Source organism: Oncorhynchus clarkii, chromosome 4 (genome assembly GCF_045791955.1).
Source record: "Oncorhynchus clarkii lewisi isolate Uvic-CL-2024 chromosome 4, UVic_Ocla_1.0, whole genome shotgun sequence".
NCBI lineage: Eukaryota > Metazoa > Chordata > Actinopteri > Salmoniformes > Salmonidae > Oncorhynchus > Oncorhynchus clarkii.
Window position 1 is genome coordinate 18,277,591 of NC_092150.1, and position 26,696 is coordinate 18,304,286.

Sequence of the window (26,696 nt, forward strand, 5' to 3'; positions counted from 1 at the left end):
CTGCCTCTGATTGAGAACCATATCAGGCCAGACATAGAAATAGACAAACAAGACATCCAACATAGAATGCCCACCCAGTTCACGTCCTGACCAACACTAAAACAAGGAAAACACACACGAACGATGGTCAGAACGTGACAGTACCCCCCCTCCAAGGTGCGGACTCCGGACGCACAACTTAAACCTATGGGGGAGGGTGTGGGTGGGCATCTGTCCGCGGTGGCGGCTCTGGCGCTGGACGTGGACCCCACTCCATAACAGTTTTAGTCCACCTCCTTAGCGTCCCTAGATAGGTTACCCTCCTTAAAGACCGCTCGGGACAGAGGGGCAGATCGGGACAGAGGTAGCTCGGGACTGATGGGTAGCTCAGCACTGAGAGGAAGCTCAGCACTGAGAGGAAGCTCAGCACTGAGAGGAAGCTCAGGCAGGTGGTTGGATCCGGCAGATCCTGGCTGGCTGGCGGATCCGGAAGATCCTGGCTGACTGGCGGATCCGGAAGAGTCTGGTCGACTGGCGGATCTGGAAGAGTCTGGTCGACTGGCGGATCTGGAAGAGTCTGGTCGACTGGCGGATCTGGAAGAGTCTGGTCGACTGGCGGATCTGGAAGAGTCTGGTCGACTGGCGGATCTGGAAGAGTCTGGTCGACTGGCGGATCTGGAAGAGTCTGGTCGACTGGCGGATCTGGAAGAGTCTGGTCGACTGGCAGATCTGGAAGAGTCTGGTCGACTGGCAGATCTGGAAGAGTCTGGTCGACTGGCAGATCTGGAAGAGTCTGGTCGACTGGCAGATCTGGAAGAGTCTGGTCGACTGGCAGATCTGGAAGAGTCTGGTCGACTGGCAGATCTGGAAGAGTCTGGTCGACTGGCAGATCTGGAAGAGTCTGGTCGACTGGCAGATCTGGAAGAGTCTGGTCGACTGGCTGCTCTAGCTGCTCCATGCTGACTGGCTGCTCCATGATGACTGGCAGCTCTGGCTGCTCCATGCTGACTGGCTGCTCCATGCTGACTGGCAGCTCTGGCTGCTCCATGCTGACTGGCTGCTCTGGCTGCTCCATGCTGACTGGCTGCTCCATGCTGACTGGCGGCCCTGGCTGCTCCATGCTGACTGGCGGCCCTGGCTGCTCCATGCTGACTGGCGGCCCTGGCTGCTCCATGCTGACTGGCGGCCCTGGCTGCTCCATGCTGACTGGCAGCTCTGGCGGCTCCTTGCAGACTGGCAGCTCTGGCGGCTCCTTGCAGACTGGCAGCTCTGGCGGCTCCTTGCAGACTGGCAGCTCTGGCGGCATCCTGCAGAAAGGCAGCTCTGGCGGCTCCTTGCAGACTGGCAGCTCTATGCAGACTGGCAGCTCTATGCAGACTGGCAGCTCCTTGCAGACTGGCAGCTCCTTGCAGACTGGCAGCTCCTTGCAGACTGGCAGCTCCTTGCAGACTGGCAGTTCTGAACAGGCGGGAGACTCCGGCAGCGCTGAGCGCAAGGCTGGTGCCATGTAAGCCGGCCCAAGGAGACCACTGGGGACCAGCTGCGTAGAGCCGGCTTCATGGCATTAGGCTCGACGCTCAATCTAGCCCGGCCAACACGCGGAGCTGGAATATACCGCACCGGGCTATGCACCCGCACTGGAGACACAGTGCGCACCACTGCATAACACGGTGCCTGTCCGGTCTCTCTAGCCCCCCTGTAAGCACAGGGAGTCTGCCCAGGTCTCCTACCTGACGTAGCCATACTCCCTGTTAGCCCCCCTCCAAGAAATTTTTGGGGCTGCCTCTCAGGCTTCCATCCGCTACGTCGTGCTGCCTCCTCATATCTGCGCCTCTCAGCTTTCGCCGCCTCCAGTTCTTCTTTGGGGCGGCGATATTCTCCTGGCTGAGCCCAGGGTCCTCTTCCTTCTAATTCGTCCTCCCATGTCCATACCTCCTCTTTGGGCTGCTCCTGTTGCCTCTTCTCCTGCTGCACCTTTGGGCGGCTACACTCCCCTGGTTTAGCCCAGGGTCCTCTCCCGTCGAGGATTTCCTCCCATGTCCAGAAATCCTTATTGCGCGTCTCCTCGCGCTGCTCCTGCCTGTTGACACGCTGCTTGGTCCTTTTGTGGTGGGTGATTCTGTAACGGTTTTCTGTATGAGAAGGAGAGTCGGACCAAAATGCGGCGTGTAGATTGCAGTCCATGTTTATTGTGACTATAGCAACACGAATCTAAATACAAACAGTGCAAAATAATAAACGTAATGAAAACCGAAACAGCCTAAACTGGTGCAAACTAACACTAAGGACAATCACCCACAAACACACAGTGAAACCCAGGCTACCTAAATATGGTTCCCAATCAGAGACAATGACTAACACCTGCCTCTGATTGAGAACCATATCAGGCCAGACATAGAAATAGACAAACAAGACATCCAACATAGAATGCCCACCCAGTTCACGTCCTGACCAACACTAAAACAAGGAAAACACACACGAACGATGGTCAGAAGGTGACAACATGTTCCAGTCTGTGATAGCAAAACAGTCCTGTAGTTTAGCATCTGCTTCATCTGACTACTTTTTTATAGACCGAGTCACTGGTGCTTCCTGCTTTAATTTTTGCTTGTAAACAGGAATTAGGAGGATAGAGTTGTGGTCGGATTTTTAGGGCGAGGGAGAGCTTTGTACGTGTCTCTGTGTGTGGAGTACAGGTGATCTAGAAATGTTTTTCCCCTCTGGTTGCACATTTAACATGTTGATAGAGATTTGGTAGAACTGATTTAAGTTTCCCTGCATTAAAGTCTCCCGCCACTTGGAGCGCCGCCTCTGGGTGAGTGGTTTCCTGTTTGCTTGTTTCCTTATACAGCTGACTGAGTGTGGTCTTTGTGCCAGCATCTGTTTGTGGTGGTAAATAAACAACCATGAAAAGTATAGTTGAGAACTCTTTAGGCAAGTAGTGTGGCCTGCAATTTCTCACAATATACTCTACTTCAGGCGAGCAAAATCTAGAGACTTCCTTAGATTTCGTGCACCAGCTGTTGTTTACAAATATGCACAGACCGCCCCCCCCTCGTCTTAGGGTGTGTGCTGTTCTATCCTGCCGGTGCAGCGTATATCCCGCTAGCTGAATATCCATGTCATTATTCAGCCACGATTCTGTGAAACATAGGATTGTCATTCAACTAAGGTGAATTCAATATTAAATCAACATTGGATTTAGGTAAAAAGTTGGATGAAGAAAATACTGAATTACCTTATGTTGATGACTTTTTGAAAATCCAATTAGTTTTCCATGTTGATTCAAAGGCATCACATAGAATTGTTTTGTTGAAATGACATGGAAACAACATTGATTCAAACAGTTTTTTCCCAGTGGGATGGGATGACAAGGTTTGACTGAAGCCATTATTCTGATAGAGGGACAATTCACTTTTTCTTTAAATTGCAGTACAGTAACATTTAATACAGAACACCATACTTTGCTCGGATTCGAAAATAAAGCAATTCGAAAAGTTTTTCACATGCATTGTTTACTTTAAGGTTAAATAGTCCATGTTCAAAATAACCCTCAAAATTAACATTATCATGAATTTGACTTTTTCTCTTTGATAGCTACTGGCAAGACGAGTCAATTGAGATGTGTCATTTTGATGATCGAGACATGGTGGAAAAAAATGTATTGTTAGCAAGTAAAGTTAGCAAAGCCAGGCATCTTATTCTGGTTTCACATTGTTTCCACGTAATTTAAACAAAATGATTCTATGTGATGATGTTGATTGGATTTGCAAAAAATCATCAACGTAAGGAAATTTCATCTTTTTTTCACCCAACTTTGAACCTAAATCCAATGTCATGGTGAATTTTTTCGTTGATTTCATGTTGAATTCATGTTAGTTGAATGACAACTCAACCAAATGTAAATCTAAAATAGACTTCTGTGCCCAGTGGGATGTCACTGTTCTATTCTGTGACAGAAATTGAGACATAGGCTACAGTAAGAAGCATTAGAAGTTGATCAGGGGGTCTTAAAAGACAAACAACTTGGCCTGTGACTCATAGAGACCCCAACCCCATTCCGTTATGTGGCTAAGCGTCTTTCTGGTGGTTACAGCAGTAACATTTAACTAACCACGAAGTTGTCACATCTGTATTATACACAGAATGTATCACTAGTTCTGTTGAAGTTAATCTCCTTCCATGTCGCGGTGGTATTCTCCCCCTCATCTCACTTAGTCATACTTGGACTTCTATGACCTCTCATTAATGAGAAATGTGCTACCATCATGTACTAGAACCTTGTTTGTACCTTTGTCACCTTAGTAGTAGGTCTTAGCAAGATAGCATCCAGATTTTGTCATTCAATCTTTTAGACAATTGAGTAAGGTGTACTTGGTTGGTGGCAATTCGGTTTCTAAGGATCCTGATGGTTTTAAAATCGGTCAAACTGATGACATTGGACATTTTCCAATCTTACCACTGTTTTGGAGTTATTGAGTTTTCTCTCGGGTTCGTAAAAAAAAAAAAAAAAAACTTGTTAACTAGATTAATGCATTCATTCTATTGATGTAAGTAAGACAATTTTCTGGTGAGCACTACTTTATTCAGTTTTCTGGGGCAACAAGTCCTGACAGAAGAGAAACTGCATATATCTAACTATAGTTGACAAACAAAAGGCCTACCAAATGTCAGAAATTATAATATGGCCTAACAAATGTTGGGAATTTTAAGCAGAAACTTGTGAAAGTAGTCATTGTGCTATACGGTGAAGTACGGAGTATAAGAAAAATAAATTATTATGGAATTATTATGGTGGAAAGAACTGCGCATGTAGCCTACTTTTGGAAGTGATTTGTTTGACAATCAGATGAAAATTTCGTAACACAACCCCATAGACTGCAAAACATCCATGATATGTGCCTCTGAGCCTGTGCAGACTGTTAACAAAAACAGTAAACGAGATAAGATGGTTGCATGCCACAGTATCCCGTCTAAGATCATCATATCCCAGGCATCTTATCCTGGTTTCACATAACCGGGACACAAGCTTTTCAAGTTATTGTAAACGGGATATGATGTTTATATGCGTCAACACAAAAACAGAATGCTCGAGTATTCTGAATAATAACAGGATATTGGTGCGCATGTAAACGTGGTCACATCGTTGAAGCTGACTTCTCAGATTCATTTTTGTATATTTAACTAGGCAAGCCAGTTAAGAACAAATTCTTATTTTACAATGACGGCCTACCACGGCCTGCAATGACGCTGGGCCAATTGTGGGCCAGACTATGAGACTCCCAATCACTCCCAATCACAATGTGATACAGCCTGGATTCTAACCAGGGACTGTAGTGGCACCTCCTGCACTGATATGCAGTGCCTAAGAATGCAGCACCACTCGGGAGTGATGTTGCTTGTTGTTTTATTTAGCTACTTAGTTGTCATTATTTCGAACAAAATTGCCACTATTATCTGAATTACAGTTAATCAAGGATTATTTTACGAGTGGTCCCAACGATCGTCTCTCACCTCAGATGGAGAGATGAGAGCATCTTCACTGAGGAGCAAGCAAGGTACAGTGCCTTGCGAAAGTATTCGGCCCCCTTGAACTTTGCGACCTTTTGCCACATTTCAGGCTTCAAACATAAAGATATAAAACTGTATTTTTTTGTGAAGAATCAATAACATGTGGGACACAATCATGAAGTGGAACGACATTTATTGGATATTTCAAACTTTTTTAACAAATCAAAAACTGAAAAATTGGGCGTGCAAAATTATTCAGCCCCCTTAAGTTAATACTTTGTAGCGCCACCTTTTGCTGCGATTACAGCTGTAAGTCGCTTGGGGTATGTCTCTATCAGTTTTGCACATCGAGAGTGACATTTTTTCCCATTCCTCCTTGCAAAACAGCTCGAGCTCAGTGAGGTTGGATGGAGAGCATTTGTGAACAGCAGTTTTCAGTTCTTTCCACAGATTCTCGATTGGATTCAGGTCTGGACTTTGACTTGGCCATTCTAACACCTGGATATGTTTATTTTTGAACCATTCCATTGTAGATTTTGCTTTATGTTTTGGATCATTGTCTTGTTGGAAGACAAATCTCCGTCCCAGTCTCAGGTCTTTTGCAGACTCCATCAGGTTTTCTTCCAGAATGGTCCTATATTTGGCTCCATCCATCTTCCCATCAATTTTAACCATCTTCCCTGTCCCTGCTGAAGAAAAGCAGGCCCAAACCATGATGCTGCCACCACCATGTTTGACAGTGGGGATGGTGTGTTCACGGTGATGAGCTGTGTTGCTTTTACGCCAAACATAACGTTTTGCATTGTTGCCAAAAAGTTCAATTTTGGTTTCATCTGACCAGAGCACCTTCTTCCACATGTTTGGTGTGTCTCCCAGGTGGCTTGTGGCAAACTTTAAACGACACTTTTTATGGATATCTTTAAGAAATAGCTTTCTTCTTGCCACTCTTCCATAAAGGCCAGATTTGTGCAATATACGACTGATTGTTGTCCTATGGACAGAGTCTCCCACCTCAGCTGTAGATCTCTGCAGTTCATCCAGAGTGATCATGGGCCTCTTGGCTGCATCTCTGATCAGTCTTCTCCTTGTATGAGCTGAAAGTTTAGAGGGACGGCCAGGTCTTGGTAGATTTGCAGTAGTCTGATACTCCTTCCATTTCAATATTATCGCTTGCACAGTGCTCCTTGGGATGTTTAAAGCTTGGGAAATCTTTTTGTATCCAAATCCGGCTTTAAACTTCTTCACAACAGTATCTCGGACCTGCCTGGTGTGTTCCTTGTTCTTCATGATGCTCTCTGCGCTTTTAACGGACCTCTGAGACTATCACAGTGCAGGTGCATTTATACGGAGACTTGATTACACACAGGTGGATTGTATTTATCATCATTAGTCATTTAGGTCAACATTGGATCATTCAGAGATCCTCACTGAACTTCTGGAGAGAGTTTGCTGCACTGAAAGTAAAGGGGCTGAATAATTTTGCACGCCCAATTTTTCAGTTTTTGATTTGTTAAAAAAGTTTGAAATATCCAATAAATGTCGTTCCACTTCATGATTGTGTCCCACTTGTTGTTGATTCTTCACAAAAATACAGTTTTATATCTTTATGTTTGAAGCCTGAAATTTGGCAAAAGGTCGCAAAGTTCAAGGGGGCCGAATACTTTCACAAGGCACTGTATATTGACAACAGTAATTTACTAATCATTACCTCATATCAGTCTCATAATCCTGAACGTCACGTACTTCTTGCATCTGCACAAACCCCAGCTTAACTGATCATTCTGTACCACACAAACTGATTTATTATTATTATTATTTATTTCCTAACTAACTAAATGATAACACAGGATACACACACACATAATATAGGTTATTGAATAGAAACATCATACGATGGAAACAGGTTCCTAGTGGACTAACAACAACATGACAGATTGTTTATCAAAAGAGAGGGGAAAATGGAGAAAGAGAGAAAACACTAATACAATTGGAACTATGCTCACAGTAATCACAATACTTTGCCCCCGAACCGCCGCCAATTTGGAATAAGAAGTCATGAACATATTTACGTGTTTGAATGTCTTCCTTTGCCGTTTATCTCTGTTGGGCCCAGGCCTTTGTGGAAAGGGTTCCTTTGGGCCTTCTCCTGAGCTCTTAAGTGTAAGGCTCTGACTGTCCACAAGAGGCCATAATGTCCTTCTTCTTAGTTGGCTGTGGCTTCAATGCCTTGTCCTGTAGTCTGAAGCAGAACTAACAGGTAGGTGTTTAATTTCCCTCGTTCTGGAAGAGTGGTCCACTGAAGACAGCTCATCAGCCAGGTCGATGATCCCCAGCAGGGTGATGAGAGCAGTGTAGTAGACGATGGTTTGAAGAGAGTAACAGGATGGTCCTACTTAAATTCACTTTCTTAGATACAGTACTTAGAACAGCTACTCAGCCGTAACATTGATTGTTAGAGAGGCTACTTTGTCGTCTTCACCTCGTGTTGATTTTCAGGGTTGTAACCAATAGAGACCTAAGCTGTAGCTTGAGTCCTTCTGGTCTGATATGTTAATTCTTAACTCATCCTTTATACACTCTGGTAAAAACGGGATGTTCCGTCATGCTGACACGCTCTCTGAGCTCCCTCGGATGTGGCTACTTACTGGAGCAAAGTATCATCAAAACTATGATCTCGTTTGAAAACTAACATTTAATTCCTATCTTAACAAAAACACTCGCATCATCTTTGTACAGCGTGTATACTGTTCAAGTTACAATATTTTTGTTAGAACATTTTTATTCCATTTTTAATGACATCACAAAATAGACAGTAGTTTTCCATAGACCACCTCTCATCATTCCCCACATTTGGATGATAGGAATATTGTTCCAGTGTTCTCTTTTGGACGTTAGAGTTTTTTGGCGGCAAAAAGTTGGTTGTCCGTGATGCCTTTCCACTTTATACACCTACCCGCCCAACCAGCATACATCTGTTTTTGCCTTAAGTAGGATAAGACTGCATAACTTATCAGGGGAATTAAAATAATAAAAACGGGAGAGGGAATAGTGAGACCTCCCCACACTACATCATATGGCAGCTCTGATCTAACCAGAAGGCACTGCGCAAATACAGGTAGGCCTATGTAGAAAAGTGGCAAACAATTCAAACCCCTTGACTTTTTCCACATTTTGTTACGTTACGGCCTTATTCTAAAATGAATTACATAAAATATTTTAATCATCAAACTACACACAATGCCCCATAATTGCAAAGCAAAAACATATATATATACAAAAAAATTTATGTATTAAAAATAAGAAACTGAAATATCACATTTACGTACAGTACCAGTCAAATGTTTGGACACACTTACTCATTCAAGGGTTTTTCTTTATGTTTACTATTTTCTACATTGTAGAATAACAATGGAACAACTATGGAATAACAAAAATGGAATCATGTAGTAACCAAAAAAGTGTTAAACTTAGATTCTTCAAAGTAGCCACCCTTTGCCTTGATGACAGTTTTGCACACTCTTGGTATTCTCTCAACCAGCTTCACCTGTAATTTTTTTTGAAGGAGTCTTGAAGGAGTTCTAAAATATGCTGAGCAGTTGTTGGCTGCTTTTCCTTTACACTGCGGTCCAACTCATCCCAAGACATCGCAATTGAGTTGAGGTCGGATGCCAGGTCATCTGATGCAGCACTCCATCACTCTATTTCTTGGTCAAATCACTCTACTTCTTGTCCAGCGTGGAGGTGTCTTGGGTCATCGTCCTGTTGAAAAACGAATGAGCGCAAACCCGATGGGATGGCGTATCACTGCAGAGTGTCACCGGCAAAGCACCCCCACACCATCACACCTCCTCCTCCATGCTTCACGGTGGGAACCACACATGCGAAGATCATCCGTACACCTACTCTGCGTCTCACGAAGACATGGCGGTTGGAACTTAAAATCTAAAATTTGCACTCATTAGACCAAAGGACAGATTTCCACCAGTCTAATGTCCATTGCTCGTGTTTCTTGGCCCAAGCAAGTATCTTCTTATTTTTTTATGTCCTTTAGCAGTGGTTTATTTGCAGCAATTCAACCATGAAGGCCTGGTTCACACAGTCTCCTCTGAACAGTTAATGTTGAGATATGTCTGTTACTTGAACTCTGTGAAGCATTTATTTGGGCTGCAATTTCTGAGGCTGGTAACTAATGAACTTATCCTTTGCGGCAGAGGTAACTCTAGGTCTTCCTTTCCTGTGGCGGTCCTCATGAGAGCCAATTTCATCATAGCGCTTGAAGGTTTTTGCGACTGCACTTGAAGAAACTTTTCATATTGATTGAACTTCATGTCTTAAAGTAATGATGGACTGTCATTTCTCTTTGCTTATTTGAGCTGTTATTTTACCAAATAGGGCTATCTTCTGTATACCACCCCTACCTTGTCACAACATAACTGATTGGCTCAAACGCATTAAGAAGGAAAAAAAATCCACAAATTAACTTTTAACAAGGCACTCCTGTTAATTGAAATGCATTCCGGGTGACTACCTCATGATGTTGTTTGAGAGAATGCCAAGAGTGTGCAAAGCTGTCATCAAAGCAAAGGGTGGCTACTTTGAAGAATCTCAAATCTCAAATATATGTTGATATGTTTAACACTTTTTTGGTTACTTCATGATTCCATATGTGTTATTTCATAGTTTGATGTCTTCACTATTATTCTACAATGTTGATAATAGTGAAAATAAAGAAAACCATGGAATGAGTAGGTGTGTCCAAACTTTTGACTGGTACTGTAAGTATTCAGACCCTTTACTCGGTACTTTGTTGAAGCACCCTTGGCACCGATTTCAGCACGAGTGTTCTTGGGTATGACGCAACAAGCTCGGTACACCTATATTTGGTGAGTTTCTCCCATTCTTCTCTGCAGATCCTTTCAAACTTTGTCCGGTTGGACAGCTACTTTCAGGTCTCTCCAGAGATGTTCAATCGGGTTCAAGTCCGGGCTCTCGCTGGGAAACTCAAGAACATTCAGAGACTTGTCCCGAAGCCACTCCTGCCTTGTCTTGGCTGTGTGCGTAGGATTATTGTCCTGTTGGAAGGTGAACCTTTCCCCCAGTCTGAGGTCCTGTAGCAGGTTTTCAAGGATCTCTCTGAACTTTGCGCCACTCATCTTTCCCTTGATCCTGACTATTCTCTCAGTCCCTGCTGCTGAAAAACATTCCCACAGCATGACACTGCCACCACCATGCTTCAGTGTAGGGATGGTGCCAGGTTTCCTCCAGTCGTGACGCTTGGCATTCAGGCCAAATAGTTCAATCTTGCTTTCATAACACCAGAGAATCTTGTTTCTCATGGTCTTAGAGTCCTTTAGGTGCCTTTTGGCAAACTCCAAGTGGGCTGTCATGTGCCTTTTACTGAGGAGTGGCTTCTGTCTGTTCTCTCTACCATAATGGCCTACTTGGTGGAGTGCTGCAAATATGACTGTCCTTCTGGAAGGTTGTCCCATCTCCACAGAGGAACTCTGGAACTCTGTCAAAGTGGCCGGTCGGGTTCTTGGTCACCTTCCTGAACAAGGCCCTTCTCCCCCGGTTGATATTTTTGGCCAGGAGGCTAGCTCTAGGAAGAGTCTTGGTGGTTCCAAACTTCTTCCATTTAAGAATTATGGAGGCCACTGTGTTTTTGGGGACCTTCAATGCTGCAGACATTTTTTGGTACCCTTTCCCAGATCTGTGTCTCGACACAATCCTGTCCCGGAGCTCTACGAATAATTCCTTCAACCTCATGGCTAGGTTTTTGCTCTGATATGCACTGTCAACTGTGGAACCGTATATAGACAGGTGTGTGTCTTTCCAAATCATATCTAATCAGTTGAATTTAACACAGGTGGACTCCAATCAAGTTGTAGAAACATCTCAAGGGTGATCAATGGAAACAGTATGCACCTGAGCTAATTTCGAGTCTCAGATCAACAGGTCTGAATTCTTATGTAAATAAGGTATTTCAGTTGTTGTTGTTTTTTTAATATAAATTTTGCCTGATTCCACTTTGTCATTATGGGGTATTGTGTGTAGATTGTTGATTACAAAAATGTATTTAATCCTTTTTATAATAAGGCTGTAACGTATCAAAATATGGAAAAAGTCAAGGGGTTTGAATACTTTCGGAAGCACTGTATATGTTACAAACAGGGTGCTTAATTGAATTGGGGTATTTTTTTATATGAAACATACAGTAATATACAAAATTCTCCCAACATTTGCAGGACAATGTAAACCACACCAATGTAATCTTTAGGATGCTGAAGCGCAGGAATGTTTATCATATTGTTATTTTTCCCAGAACACAAAAGTAGTTATTTTATTATTAGTATTCAATGAAGGTCTGATGCTAAATGTGCAGTGCATTCAGGTCCAGGATCAGTTGCCAAAAGTTGTTGAACATTGCAGATAGAAATGCAATGAAGAGCTGACATGATTCTCTGTTCTACATGTTGTTGTACATATATTCAGAATGAAGTGAACCTCTCTACAGTGACGATGCTGTAGATTACGCTTCTTCCAGCAGAGGGCTGCAAAGGTAAACTATTGGGACTGTTGGCAATGGGACATTGAGTGAGGGAACGATCTATGGAGCCAGTGAACTAGCGTGCCATAGTGCCAAACCACAGATAGACAGGCAGATGTTGATATTAACTTTAAATCAGCCCGATGACGGACCAGAAATTAGTGTGTAAAGGATGTCACGCTGCTTGCTTAGCAAGTACCACTTTCTCACGATTTGGTCCATACCTGGCGCAAACTCAGGACCTCTGCCTTGCTAGCACACGTGACCGTCCTCCTGAAAAGTCAGCGCCGTGCGAAATGCTAGTTATTCGCTGGCGCAAATCGTGACACTTCAGGCTGAGAAGTAAGCTTCACACATCCCGTGCTACGTTAGCACCCTAAATCCCAATACGAATTTTCTCCTGTAGTGTGGAAAGAGAATAATGATTATGTGTTAAGCAGCTGCACAGTGCTAATACGGATGTTGACTACAGTATGTGCTAGGAACCTGCACAAAGTGCTAAGAGGGATGATTAAACAGTTTTGCCTATTACTGGTTCAAAAAACCTTAGCTATAACTGCTCTTCCAAAATATACAAAATACTGCTACTTTCTGATCCTATTCTAATTAATCTGCAGAACGCAAATGATGTCAGCCCTTGTGATTGGGCACGGAAGGCCCTCTAGCACAGCCTAGCTCCATTCCATTGTGACCTCTCTTCCAGCATCCAAGGTCTCTGTCACATTAGCATTTTCCTGCATATCTCTGAGACTTGGGTCCTGATGAGAAACACTGTCACTGCTGGTCACCAGGCTTCCCACTGCTTTCCTAAGCCTAAAAGAGGAAACTGATCAAATACACTGCACGCTTGCCCTTTATAAGTTGTTTAGAAAGCACAGAAAGGGCAAATCTCTGTGCCAGGCAATCTGTGTCTGATAATAATTAAATTACTGGGTATTACCAGTTAGGAAATTATACTTAGAATTATCCACATAAAATCTGACTTACAACACATTATGATCAACCACAAAAGCTTTTAAAGATTACAAAATGCACTGGGGGTACAAAACATTAAGAACACATGCCTAATATTGAGTTGCAATCAGACAATGACGAATTAACAAAGGTTATATAGCAAGTAATTTAGAAACTGAGACAACAAATCTGAACACCCAACAACAACAATATACATACACAAAACATTTTGTATACATTTTCAGATGGGGTGCAGTCTGAGGGCATGTCACTATTGCTAAATACACCACCACCATCTGATCCCATAGCAAATTGTGTCTGGTTTTGTTTGTGATCACTCACCTGTACACCAGGTTTATATATTTTTCACTTGGTCATTCAGGGTACTTTACGTAACAAATCCATTTGAAAAATGAAACTAGTCAAATGTGAAGCAGCATTTAATGCTGTTGAATGACAGATGAGGTTGGACGTCTCCTGTAATGTAGTTTGCATTTGGAGTCATTCTGTATGGTTTTAGCTTGGGAGTGTACAATATAAAATACTGTTAAGCAGGGCGTAATTTGAGCGAGCCGGCACCTCTCAGTTTTTGACTGCTTCTTTCCAGAACCCATTTATCAGGATCCGGTACCTCTCGTGGCATGACAAATCATTTTCACTATTTGAAATGTAAAAATCCTAATAAAAGCTATCAGAGTTAATTCAAGTTCTCCTTTGTAATTCTCCTGGCTGCCCCCTGAAAAACATAATGTTAAAATGTGCCTAATATTCTAAGAATTGATTTGTGTTGGCAGGCGGGGGTTTATGGTTGGCGCAACACTGTAACCTTTATACACCAACGCATGGCCAGAGCTGCGGTGAGAGAGAGAAGACAGCATCTATCCCTCACATAACTAGAATGAGATTCACTTTCTATGAGCTCTCTCCCTCTCCCTGTTCTGATAGACATGATCCTCTCAACTCTCATCTCTCCAGAGTTGCACTTCATCATTTATTTCCTTATAGAATCATATACGCAGGAGGGGTGCTGAAGGTGCCACAGCACCCATGATGAATTCAAATACATTTGCCAAAGTAATAGAATTACCTCCATGTTCAGAAAGAAATGACAAAATTCTGAATACTACATCAGGAGTTGGACTATAATTTAGCTACAGAGAATCAATATATTTTTCTATTTTTTTAAATAGCCTTGCTGTGGATTGTGTGTAGCCCAATCACAAGGCATGCTGAGAGTCAGGAACGCGAGGCAAATCTGTCAGTGAACAGCATGCAGCCAAAACAGGCCTTTCGCAATATTTAAAATGCCATCGCGAGAAAACACAGGTTGGAAATGAAAGGGATCCTGCCGAAAAGACAATACTAATCTGATTGTAGGGACAAGCTTTTGGCACGAGCGCATCGGCCATGTCCATGAGTGAGCTGCTCATCATTGGTTGAGTCAGTGAAACTGGAAACCTTTTTATGACTATATTTTCCTCCTCATATTGTACAATATGTGTCTCCACAAACCTAGGCCTAGGCTACTGATGGATTCAAGACAAGGTCGTTTTTATTGATCTCAGATTCAAAGTGTCAAAGTAGCCTGACAATTTAATCATTTGTGAGGTATAAAAAATATTCTGCTAGTCTCCAGTCATCTAAAATTATGTAGAATTGCAAGAAATATAAAAGGCCACATTTTTCCCAGACCCTAGACTACAAATGTTTGCCCCATGTGTGCAACTTCTACAAGTGCCTCTACTATACTGCTCTATGCCAGGAAGCAAAAGCGGTGATGCTTTAACATAAAGGTCATTTTTTTCATGCGTTCCCATACCTCAGAGCCCCAGGTCACCCTCCTCTTTTAAGAACCTTAAAAGGGGAGGGTGCACTGCAGAGAGACAGATGGAGCTGTGCAGGGGTGTTGTGTTTAGAATTTTAACAGTCAATGGGATTTAGTGACATCTTTAACTATCATCCAGACTCCTCTGCACAAGATAAACCACAATACACAAATAGCAAATGAGAAAAAATGTGTCTGTACCAAATCCATTTACCTATTTACTTTTTGTTGATACAGACATTTACAAATACAAAACAAAGTTTTAGTACATTGTCTTAGATCACCTAATGTGTTGATTTCTGAACCAATAGGGATCCGAATCATAAAGTCCAAAGTTATTATTGTGTCCCCATCTGAGTCTACTAGTAAACAGAGTGAGCCGTTTTCTGACTCAAATCATCTTCATGTTGAACTTGCGGGCCCCTCCTTGTCCACCGCTGGCTGCAGGGCCGTCCACCTTTCTGAAAGAGTACTCAACTGAGAAGTTATTCTTGTGCTGTCCCCGGCCCTGGCTCCATGCGAACAGCATCAGGAAACAGAAAACCACCACGCCAAGGAACAAGCAACACCCCATGGCTGTGGATATCAGGATTGTCTTGAGGTCCAAGGTGAACTTGAGGAAGACCTTGGTGTCGTTCAGATTGGTCTCGTTGAGGTCACCTGTGTAGTATGTGCGGTTGGCCATGAGTGCAGCGTCCAGAGGCAGTGAACTCACGGTCAGCGTGGCAAAGTAGGTGGCATTGCCCCCGGCGTTGCTGGCAATGCAGATGTAGGTGCCGGTGTCGGTCAGCTGGGCGTAGCGAATCTCCAGCGTTCCCTCGGGTAGGACGGTGACACGTCCAGTACTCTTGGTAGTGATCCGGCGGCGCTGGGGAGATACCCAGAAGATGATAGGTGTGGGCTCACCCTCCGCCCGGCACACAAAAGACACCACCTGGCCCTCCCTGGCAGTCACTGGCTGCAGCTTCCTGTTGCGTATCTTGGGCTTCTGGCAGGTAAAGTGGTCAAAGAGGGCAGAGTCTGAGAATGCGCTGAGGGCCCTGCCCTGCACCTCCATGGGGCCTGCACACACTGGGGACTTCCCTTCAAAGTTGAGGGTCTTCCTGCGCTGGAGGATCCAGAGCAGGCGGCAGTCACAGGACAGAGGGTTCCCATCCACACGCAGCGTCTCCAGGGTATTGACGGACTGGAAGGCACCCTCCTCCAGGGTTACCAGGGCGTTAGTGGACAGGTTGAGCAGGTGGATCTGCCGAAGGCCGCCGAGGGCATACGGCTGCACCGTCATCAGGTTGGTGTTGACCAAGTGCAGCTCCTTTAGACGGACCAAGTCCCTCAGGGCCCAGGACTCCAGCACAGAGATGGGGTTGTATGAGAGATTGAGGCTGATGAGGTGGGGCAGGCTGCGCAGGGCGGCCGTGGGCACGGAGGTGATGTTGGTGTTGGTGATCGACAGCCAGGACAGGTTAAGGCCCTGGAGGCTGTGGGGGGAGATGTGCTCCAGGAAAGGCCAGTGGTCGATCTCCAGCCCCCGCAGCCCGGCCAGTTTACGGAAGTTCTGGTCCTCCAGGGAGGAGATGCTGAGGTAGCGCAGGCGCAGAGTGACCAGGCTGCGGAGGTAGGACAGAGACTGGCTGGAGATGGAGGTCAGGTTACACCTCTCAATGGTGAGCTCCCTCAGACCCACCAGGCCCAGGAAGGCCTTGTTGGAGATGTAGACCAGGTCGTTGTCACCAACCTCTAGGTTCCTCAGGCTTTTCAGGTCCTGGAAGGTGAAGTCCAACAGGATGACAATCTTGTTCCCGCTCAGGTCCAGTGTGGTGAGGTTGGTGAGGCGTGAGAAGGCGCCCATGGGGACCAGTTTGAGCTGATTCCCCCTCAGCGACAGCACCCTCAGGCTCTGCAGGCTGGAGAAAGCGTTGGGTTCCAGGACGGTGATGATATTCTCACTCAGGTCCAGCTCCTCCAGCCGAGGGAAGGAGAGGAGGTCGCCATGCTCCACCCAGCGAAACCTGTTCCCACTCAGGTCCAGCAGACGTGTGTCCGAGGAGATGCCGTCGGGGAAGGCAGACAGGCGCTTGCCCTGGCATGCCACAGACTTGAGCTTGGCCATGCACTCACAGCGCTGGGGACAGCCTTGGCTCTGAGTGGAGGCCACAGTAGTCAGCAGCAACAGTAGCAGGCCAGGCCACCCCAGGCCTGGAACGGCTGCCATGTCCCCTCACTACCTTTGCACCACTGGGGCTGGATCACTGCACCAGACACCTGTCCACAGAGACCAAGAGAGAGAATGAAACAGACAAAGACAAATCAGTGCATGTATATCCCCTCCAACAGTTGAGATCAAACCCTGTAAATGAGTAAAATTACAATTACTGGTTTTAATTAACTTCGCACTGAAGTACAATTACAGCTAGTGCTCTGAGTCAAGTCTCAGAGGGTTACACACCATGGGAAACCCGGTCTGAGTTCCCAGTAAATTATTATTCTGTTTAGAGGAAGGACCCCAGAAGATAATGAGTGAAAAGTTCATTTACTCATCATAAATAGGTCAGAAACAATGGTGTGATCTAAAGATCTAAAGATCACACCAAGACTCTGTCTAACTGACTCATACCCTGTTTGTCATGCCTTCATGCTCCAACATCAAGCAATACCGCTGGGCAGAAAATCTAGTGTTCAATCCGGGAGCGAGTGTTATAGTGTTCAACTGACTCTTTAGTGTAGCTCTCAGGCAACGTCACCCATCACACAAGGCTACGACCCAGCGCACAACACTATAATACTTCCATTACATCTCCATATTGTCTCTCTGAAGCTTGAAAGAACTCTGCCTGGATCTCATATAACAGACCACTCCACAGGATAATGACCACCTGCATCAGAGCGTTAATCCCTTCCTCAATCCATCATTTTCTCCAGTTTATACCTTTGACATGAAACATCCCAGGATTAACGCGTTCCATAACATCATATTCATTAAATGGTGGGCTTACGAAGGAGTAAATGTATTAAAACCCCATGAGACCTGTCACTCCCATTAGTTCATGCATGAGGAAGTCCCCGAGCCATGTGTTCTGTGTGTCACCCGAGCACACAGATACTCTACTTACTACAGGCCATAAATGAACACAGTGAAATCCTGAACAGAGGAGCATGCCCTAGAATGGTTAAACATAGCAACGCCTCATGAAATATGCACTCTACACAGTGTGCCATAAATGTATGAATCAATTAGACAGAAATGCTGCTAAAGTCCCAGATTAATGTAATTTCCTTTGGGGGGTTATTAGTAAGAATTCTGAGAACTCTAACACTGTGTTATAGTCTCCTCCCCTCTGACACAATATGGTATGCACACACCCAACCCCCTCACACCTTCACACACACAACACAGGGTGTGATCAGAGAGGACCCGTGACACTCGAGAGGAAACAGAAAATGTCTGAGGATTTTCAACTCCCACGGATGATTTAAACATTCTTTTCATGTTCCTAAGATCTACACGCTCTGATTTAAATTGATCTTGAGACATAGGAATAAGTATACCCATTAGTCGACCTGTCACAGCCTAAAACTAGCTGATAATAATGTCTTCTGATCAGTTTAAAGGGATAAATGCATTCGTGCAGTACAGCTTTGAAGAGACACAGGAAATGCATGTCAGGCATATTTAGGAAATGCAAATGCTATCGATTTCAATGATTTATTTTGCCAGGCTTAAGGACCACACAATGCAATCTAATTGCCCTTTAAATGTTAAGGTATCTTCCTGGAAAGCCCATACAAGGTCATTTTGAGCAAAATAAAATGATGGTCTACTTGATGGTCTTGTTAGCATATCTTTCTATGTGCCCTGTGCGATTTTGAAATTCATCAAATTTAAGCTGCAGAGGTATTGAATAAACAATGGGAGTGTAATATCATATGGCAATTCCCCAGGCATGGGTCGATGTAAAAACGAATGAATAATATATTAAGTCATTGTACTTATGGGGGGCACACAGCCAAGAACAATAGTTCTCCCATTTCTCCTAAAGAGACCATACTATACAGTACAGCGCCAGCCAGATGAACACAGACCGTGGAGTGTGTGGATACAGTGACCCTACCCATGTCAGAGACGCAAACTCGGTCTCAACCTTTAAGTCTTTACTGAAGACTCATCTCTTCAGTGGGTCATATGTTTGAGTGTGCCGTGGCGGAGGTCTTTGTGGGCTATACTCAGCCTTGTCTCAGGATGGTGGTTGAAGATATCCCTCTAGTGGTGTGGGGGCTGTGCTTTGGCAAAGTGGGTGAGGTTATATCCTTCCTGTTTGGCCCTGTCCAGGGGTGTCCTCGGATGGGGCCACAGTGTCTTCTGACCCCTCCTGTCTCAGCCTCCAGTATTTATGCTGCAGTAGTTTATGTGTCGGGGGGCTAGGGTCAGTTTGTTATATCTGGAGTACTTCTCCTGTCCTATTCGGTGTCCTGTGTGAATCTAAGTGTGCGTTCTCTAATTCTCTCCTTCTCTCTTTCTTTCTCTCTCTCGGAGGACCTGAGCCCTAGGACCATGCCCCAGGACTACCTGACATGATGACTCCTTGCTGTCCCCAGTCCACCTGGCCGTGCTGCTGCTCCAGTTTCAACTGACCTGAGCCCTAGGACCATGCCCCAGGACTACCTGACATGATGACTCCTTGCTGTCCCCAGTCCACCTGACCGTGCTGCTGCTCCAGTTTCAACTGTTCTGCCTTATTATTATTCGACCATGCTGGTCATTTATGAACATTTGAACATCTTGGCCATGTTCTGTTATAATCTCCACCCGGCACAGCCAGAAGAGGACTGGCCACCCCACATAGCCTGGTTCCTCTCTAGGTTTCTTCCTAGGTTTTGGCCTTTCTAGGGAGTTTTTCCTAGCCACCGTGCTTCTACACCTGCATTGCTTGCTGTTTGGGGTTTTAGGCTGGGTTTCTGTACAGCACTTTGAGATATCAGCTGATGTACGAAGGGCTATATAAATAAATTTGATTTGATCAGTTCTCTGGCCGGAGCGAATTACCTAGCAGCCCCCGAAAACACCCAGAGAGATTCTGGCAAAGTGTGGCTTTTCAGCTCCAAAGTACCAAGCACAGGTTAGAAACAGAGACAGATTTAGATTATAGAGGGGGTTGTGTCTTTATCTTTGCAACACTATATTCACCTCAGCCTCGTTTGTCCGCTTCTCCTCGTTCACCTGTGTTTGCATAACAGCTATTAGCGGACAAAGTGGATGGCAAATTCAGAGAATGTGTAGATGAGAAGAGCTGTTTACCAAATTATGTCTGTCCTTATTTACAGATACCAATTCAGAGTTATGGAGTTGAAGGGCTGACCTGAGGGCCTGTAATGTGAGGCCTCCACATGATGAAACATGAGGGACATTAAGAGAGGACAGGGCAAGAGGGTGCTGCAGAAGTTCTGCCAAACAAGACAAACGTAAACATGTCATCCCCCATGAATGATTGAGTGTGCATTTGGAAAATGTAGTGGAGTAAAAGTAAAACTTGTCAAAAATATAAATAGTAAAGTAAAGTACAGAGTCCACAAAATATGACTTAAGTAGTTGTCATGCCCTGACCATAGAGAGCCCTTGGTTCTCTATGGTGTTTAGGTCAGAGCGTGACTAGGGGGGGGGGGGGGGGGGTTCTAGTCATTTTGTTTCTATGTTTTGGGATTGAGTATGGTTCCCAATTATAGGCAGCTGATTATCGTTGTCTCTAATTGGGGATCATACTTAAGGATATGTGGGTGTTGGATACTGCTTAGAGGTAGCAAGGAAGAGGTGTGGGTGTGTGTAGTGCTCTCCAGCAGGCAGCACATCTAATCTCTCCAGCAGGCAGCACATCTAATCTCTCCAGCAGGCAGCACATCATCTAATCTCTCCAGCAGGCAGCACATCATCTAATCTCTCCAGCAGGCAGCACATCATCTAATCTCTCCAGCAGGCAGCACATCATCTAATCTCTCCAGCAGGCAGCACATCATCTAATCTCTCCAGCAGGCAGCACATCATCTAATCTCTCCAGCAGGCAGCACATCATCTAATCTCTCCAGCGTTTCCACTGCAAGTGATAGACTCGCATCGATTTCAGCTCCACCACCATACCCACTCACACTTTACATAAGCATGTCCTCCTCAGTCTAAAACACAGTACTTCTCTCTGAGGTCCCATCATCAGAAGTAGTAATACCCAGCCAGCATGGGGAAGCCCGTGGGCACTTGGCATAGTAGGCCAGCATGAAAATCGATTCTCTGGATGGGCTCTATTTCCCAGACTTCCCCTCTACCTTCCACCTCATAGTCCTATGATGGATCACTGCTGCACTACCAGTCTGGGCCTTGGGCCCTCCACAGCAGGCAAGGACACGCAGCCACCACTGGAGGACAGCAGGCCAGGAGTGGTATGGGGAACCACTGTGGACATTATGGTGACAGGGCAGGTCGGAGGAGATGGACAAGGAGGTAAATAGCACACGTAAGTGTGTTTTTGTCCTCAGGCGATATGCAAAGTACTGTGACTGATGATGGCTGCTGTCTGATCTATAATGGATGTCATATTATGTTCATGTGTTCTTCAGGCTTTATTGAGGGACTAAGAGGTACTGTTTAGATGATTTATAGAGGGACTAAGCGGTACTGTATAGAGGCTTTCTAGAGGGACTAAGAGGTACTGTATAGAGGCTTTCTAGAGGGACTAAGAGGTACTGTATATAGGCTTTCTAAAGGGACTAAGAGGTACTGTATAGAGGCTTTATAGAGGGACTAAGAGGTACTGTTTAGATGATTTATAGAGGGACTAAAATGTACTGTATAGAGGCTTTATAGAGGGATTAAGATGTACTGTATATAGGCTTTAGAGGGACTAAGAGGTACTGTATAGAGGCTTTATAGAGGGACTAAGAGGTACTGTATAGAGGGACTAAGAGGTACTGTATAGAGGCTTTATAGAGGGACTAAGAGGTACTGTATAGAGGCTTTATAGAGGAACTGAGGTACTGTATAGAGGCTTTATAGAGGGACTAAGAGGTACTGTATAGAGGCTTTATAGAGGAACTGAGGTACTGTATAGAGGCTTTATAGAGGAGTAAGAGGTGCTTTATAGAGGTTTTATAGAGGGACTAAGAGGTACTGTATAGAGGCTTTATAGAGGAACTGAGGTACTGTATAGAGGCTTTAAAGAGGAGTAAGAGGTGCTTTATAGAGGCTTTCTATTAAAATCATCAGTGATTACTTTGTATCGTATGGAGAAACCCAATGGCACACAGAGGATGGGATGGGAGGGGGCTTATGGGTCTTTTTTATAAATAATGGAGCCAACTTATACTACTTGACATATAGGGCCTAACTTTTATCCCCCCTCCCCAAATAGTAGGCAATTCCCAATTTGAGAAGAATGCATTTTCTGGGGACCTTGCCAATGGATTGTTATTCAAAATATGATTACATTCTAAAATATGTGAAAAATAATGTGGACATTGCCTGACTAAATAGATTTGATACATGCATTGCGATTTTTCTGTAGTCTATGTGGCTGCCGCAGGCACACATAACAAAGCCATGAATAGGGGTAGTATTCATCTCACCATTTGAATATCACCATCACTGTTTTTATAATGACAAACTGACCAAAAACAAGGTTCCTTTTTTAATAGAAGAATTTCTCTGGAAAGCAAAGTTGAAGCCAACATTAAACACTGTCATCCTCATAACAACCACACGTGGTTTTAAAGGTGCACTATGCAGAAATCTGCCATTTCCTAGTTGCTGAAACTTTAATAGTTCGCCTAATTTCCGTTTGTATGACAAAATAAGCTAGTATAGTGTAGAGAATCATTGTACCATCTAAACCGCTGTGAAATATATTTTCCATTACCCCCAAAATATTGTTGTTTCAGCTGTTTGAAGCTGGTGTTTATGCAAAAACAAAACTTAAGAACGGTAAGCATAGATTAATAGATCTATAACTCATATGTCTATGTGAATTTAGGTTGCCCAAAAAGTTACATACATATTGCCACTAATGCTACAGAGTAGTACAACATCCTTCAATTGAAGCAGCTGGAAACAAAATGAAAGGGGCCACATTTCTCACAAAAATGGATCAAGAATGATATCTTCTAAATTGGCTACAATAATTGCAATGCATTTTCAATCACCGAATTGAGGAAATGTCTGATTTTCAAGGTAGGCCTTTCCAATACTTGAATTTCTGAGCTCCACATTCAAGTTCAAGTAAAGTAGGCTACTTCAAGCCCCTTATATTGTTTCAAATTGCAGGTGCAACATGGAAAGCAAAATGTATTTGTCATATTTCATTACCAGATAATGTTGTGAAGAAGCCCACTAGGCCATGTAATCCATTGTCATTATAGGATAGCTTTGTGTAGGATAGCGTAGCGTTGGGTAGTCTATCCTGTCCACTTCGTGACACAAAAACATATGAAAACATGAACTTATTACCTTGATGCTTATTCTGTTAAATCAAACGAGACCCTCCTGTAAATCAAGCAGACAACAGATTATCAACATCCATTTGCTAGGAGTATTAGATCCAACGTGGATCGAGGCACAACTGTCTTCACCGGCTTAACAAATGAGACTCCAAAATATTCTGGACATTACTCGCAAACACCTTATTTCCAGCACTGTTGTTTCACGCACCAGCTGTTCATCACTTGACTGTCATTAGGAAAATTCCTTCCTAGATTAGATGATGATGTGTGAAGTTGTAATCTGAATGTAATGACATTAAAACAATTTGCTGATTTAATTATCAATGACTTATCAACAGCTGTAACAAGGAAAATCCTCACTGGTACCCTAGTTTATAGAAAGACCCTTACTCTATATGTGAGGGGTTCTCGAAACAGCCGCTGAATAATACAAATGAAAAAATGTCACAGTCCACGGTCATGACACACTGACAGTGACATAACCTTACCTGCGTCATTAGACCCCCCATCTACCCATACCACTACCACCACTGATTCACAATCTACGATAGATGGGTGGCTATGGATAACGTATGGATACTAGATCCATAGACAAGACAATGGTCCAGACCAGCCCCTTCACCAGCAACCATTGTCTTATCTTTATTTTCTTCATTGTTTTTACAAACAAAATATTGTATTGACTACGTTGACTGACTATAAACGGTACCTCATTGTTGGGTGACAAATGGTAAGCTGACATTTTGTATGAGCAGCATTCAGACAGCATTGCTCCGAGGTTAAACCGGGATTGGGTGAGGTCCTTGACAAACACTTCCAAACAATCTATCCGTCTAAGCAAAGTCAGTTTGAGTTAACGCCACAGAGTTGTTGCTCAAAAGAACATTAAGTTAAATGTCACCCTCCAATGACCCACACTCCATCACAGTAATGCTATGTGAAATATCCTCCCCTAGTTGCACACAATGATGCCAGGAAGCCAGGGTGGCTTTTAAAATGCATGCAATGGTGTTATCTTACCAACTACCAACCTCCTAGGCTGTGCACCCAATGGCGTTATCTTACCAACTACCAACCTCCTAGGCTGTGCACCCAATGGTGTTGTTATCTTACCAACTACCAACCTCCTAGGCTGTGCACCCAATGGCGTTATCTTACCAACTACCAACCTCCTAGGCTGTGCACCCAATGGTGTTGTTATCTTACCAACTACCAACCTCCTAGGCTGCGCACCCAATGGCGTTATCTTACCAACTACCAACCTCCTAGGCTGTGCACCCAATGGTGTTATCTTACCAACTACCAACCTCCTAGGCTGTGCACCCAATGGCGTTATCCTACCAACTACCAACCTCCTAGGCTGTGCACCCAATGGCGTTATCCTACCAACTACCAACCTCCTAGGCTGTGCACCCAATGGTGTTATCTTACCAACTACCAACCTCCTAGGCTGTGCACCCAATGGCGTTATCTTACCAACTACCAACCTCCTAGACTGTGCACCCAATGGTGTTATCTTACCAACTACCAACCTCCTAGACTGTGCACCCAATGGTGTTATCTTACCAACTACCAACCTCCTAGGCTGTGCACCCAATGGTGTTGTTATCTTACCAACTACCAACCTCCTAGGCTGCGCACCCAATGGCGTTATCTTACCAACTACCAACCTCCTAGGCTGTGCACCCAATGGTGTTATCTTACCAACTACCAACCTCCTAGACTGTGCACCCAATGGCGTTATCCTACCAACTACCAACCTCCTAGGCTGTGCACCCAATGGCGTTATCCTACCAACTACCAACCTCCTAGGCTGTGCACCCAATGGTGTTATCTTACCAACTACCAACCTCCTAGGCTGTGCACCCAATGGCGTTATCTTACCAACTACCAACCTCCTAGACTGTGCACCCAATGGTGTTATCTTACCAACTACCAACCTCCTAGACTGTGCACCCAATGGCGTTATCTTACCAACTACCAACCTCCTAGGCTGTGCACCCAATGATGTTGTCTTACCAACTACCAACCTCCATCTAAATCGTAGCTCTTTCATTATCACCTCACTGTGGTTTCATCTCTCTGTTGTTATTAAAAACCTTTTGGAGCAATATTCTTTCCCACAATATAAAGGACATAATTCAACTCTGAAATGACTCAATGCAATACATATTTTTTCGCATGCTATAAAGGGTGCGTTCGTAAATTACCTCCAGTGTCAGATTTCACTCTAGGCCATTTGTAAATGTAGAGGGTTGAGACACCTGTCTCACTAGGCAGTGTTCAACGTCTAGTTTTGATTTGCATTTGCCTGAGTTGTCAACTAACGTGAATTCCCTGTGACATCAACAAAACATTTCACCATGTCATTGGATTTAGGTTAAAAGTGGGGTAAAAAAAGTAAGACGAAATGCCCTTACATTGATGACTTTGAAATGACTTGGAAACAATGTTGATTCAACCAGTTTTTGTCCAGTGGGGTGGCTGTGCTTTCCAGATGTGGGTGTGGGCAGGCAGGACAAGGCGAGGAGCGTTGTAGTTAGTGACAGAGGGTCGTCCAGAGACAGAGACAGGGAAACAGAGGACTGGGCTGTGGTACAGTAAATAAGCATATGTGGCACCTGAGGCATGTAGGCGCAGCCACCGGCAGTAGGACTCTTAAATGAACATCCTCTCCCTGACCCTATCGTCTACCCGTTACACAACATCACAGACATGGTGGAGGGATGACCACGCACTAGTAGTGCAACCCTACATCTTCATCAGACAAAGACAAGTGGTAGAGTATATGTGAAAATAGTAGGTGTGTGTGTCTAGCTATATACAGTGGGGCAAAAAAGTATTTAGTCAGACACCAATTGTGCAAGTTCTCCCACTTAAAAAGATGAGAGAGGCCTGTAATTTTCATCATAGGTACACTTCAACTATGACAGACAAAATGAGAAAAAAATGTAATGAATTTATTTGCAAATTATGGTGGAAAATAAGTATTTGGTCAATAAGTATTTGGTCAATAATAATAAGTTTCTCAATACTTTGTTATATACCCTTTGTTGGCAATGACAGAGGTCAAACATTTTCTGTAAGTCTTCACAAGGTGTTCACACACTGTTGCTGGTATTTTGGCCCATTCCTTCATGCAGATCTCCTCTAGAGCAGTGATGTTTTGGGGCTGTTGCTGGGCAATATGGACATTCAACTCCCTCCAAAGATTTTCTATGAGGTTGAGATCTGGAGACTGGCTAGGCCACTCTAGGACCTTGAAATGCTTCTTACGAAGCCACTCCTTCGTTGCCTGGGCGGTGTGTTTGGGATCATTGTCATGCTGAAAGACCCAGCCACGTTTCATCTTCAATGCCCTTGCTGATGGAAGAAGATTTTCACTCAAAATCTCACGATACATGG

At 44.2% G+C, this 26,696-nt stretch overlaps 1 protein-coding gene across 2 annotated transcripts in view; it reads right to left on the reverse strand.

Annotated features, from left to right (window-relative positions):
- Nucleotides 1-11,749: 11,749 nt before the first annotated feature.
- Nucleotides 11,750-26,696, reverse strand: part of LOC139406529 (leucine-rich repeat and immunoglobulin-like domain-containing nogo receptor-interacting protein 3) — a 44,038-nt gene continuing 29,091 nt past the window's right edge. Inside the window, exons 1-2 of one of the 2 annotated variants that reach the window (XM_071149209.1) lie at nucleotides 25,712-25,759; nucleotides 14,396-17,078 (exon numbers count right to left, since the gene is read on the reverse strand). In XM_071149209.1, the coding sequence (XP_071005310.1) occupies nucleotides 15,208-17,028 (1,821 nt within the window). In that variant the 5' untranslated portion in view covers nucleotides 17,029-17,078; nucleotides 25,712-25,759 and the 3' untranslated portion in view covers nucleotides 14,396-15,207. Of the gene's footprint in view, nucleotides 17,079-25,711; nucleotides 25,760-26,696 lie in introns of those variants that run through there. The other variant, XM_071149208.1, reaches the window with a different exon arrangement.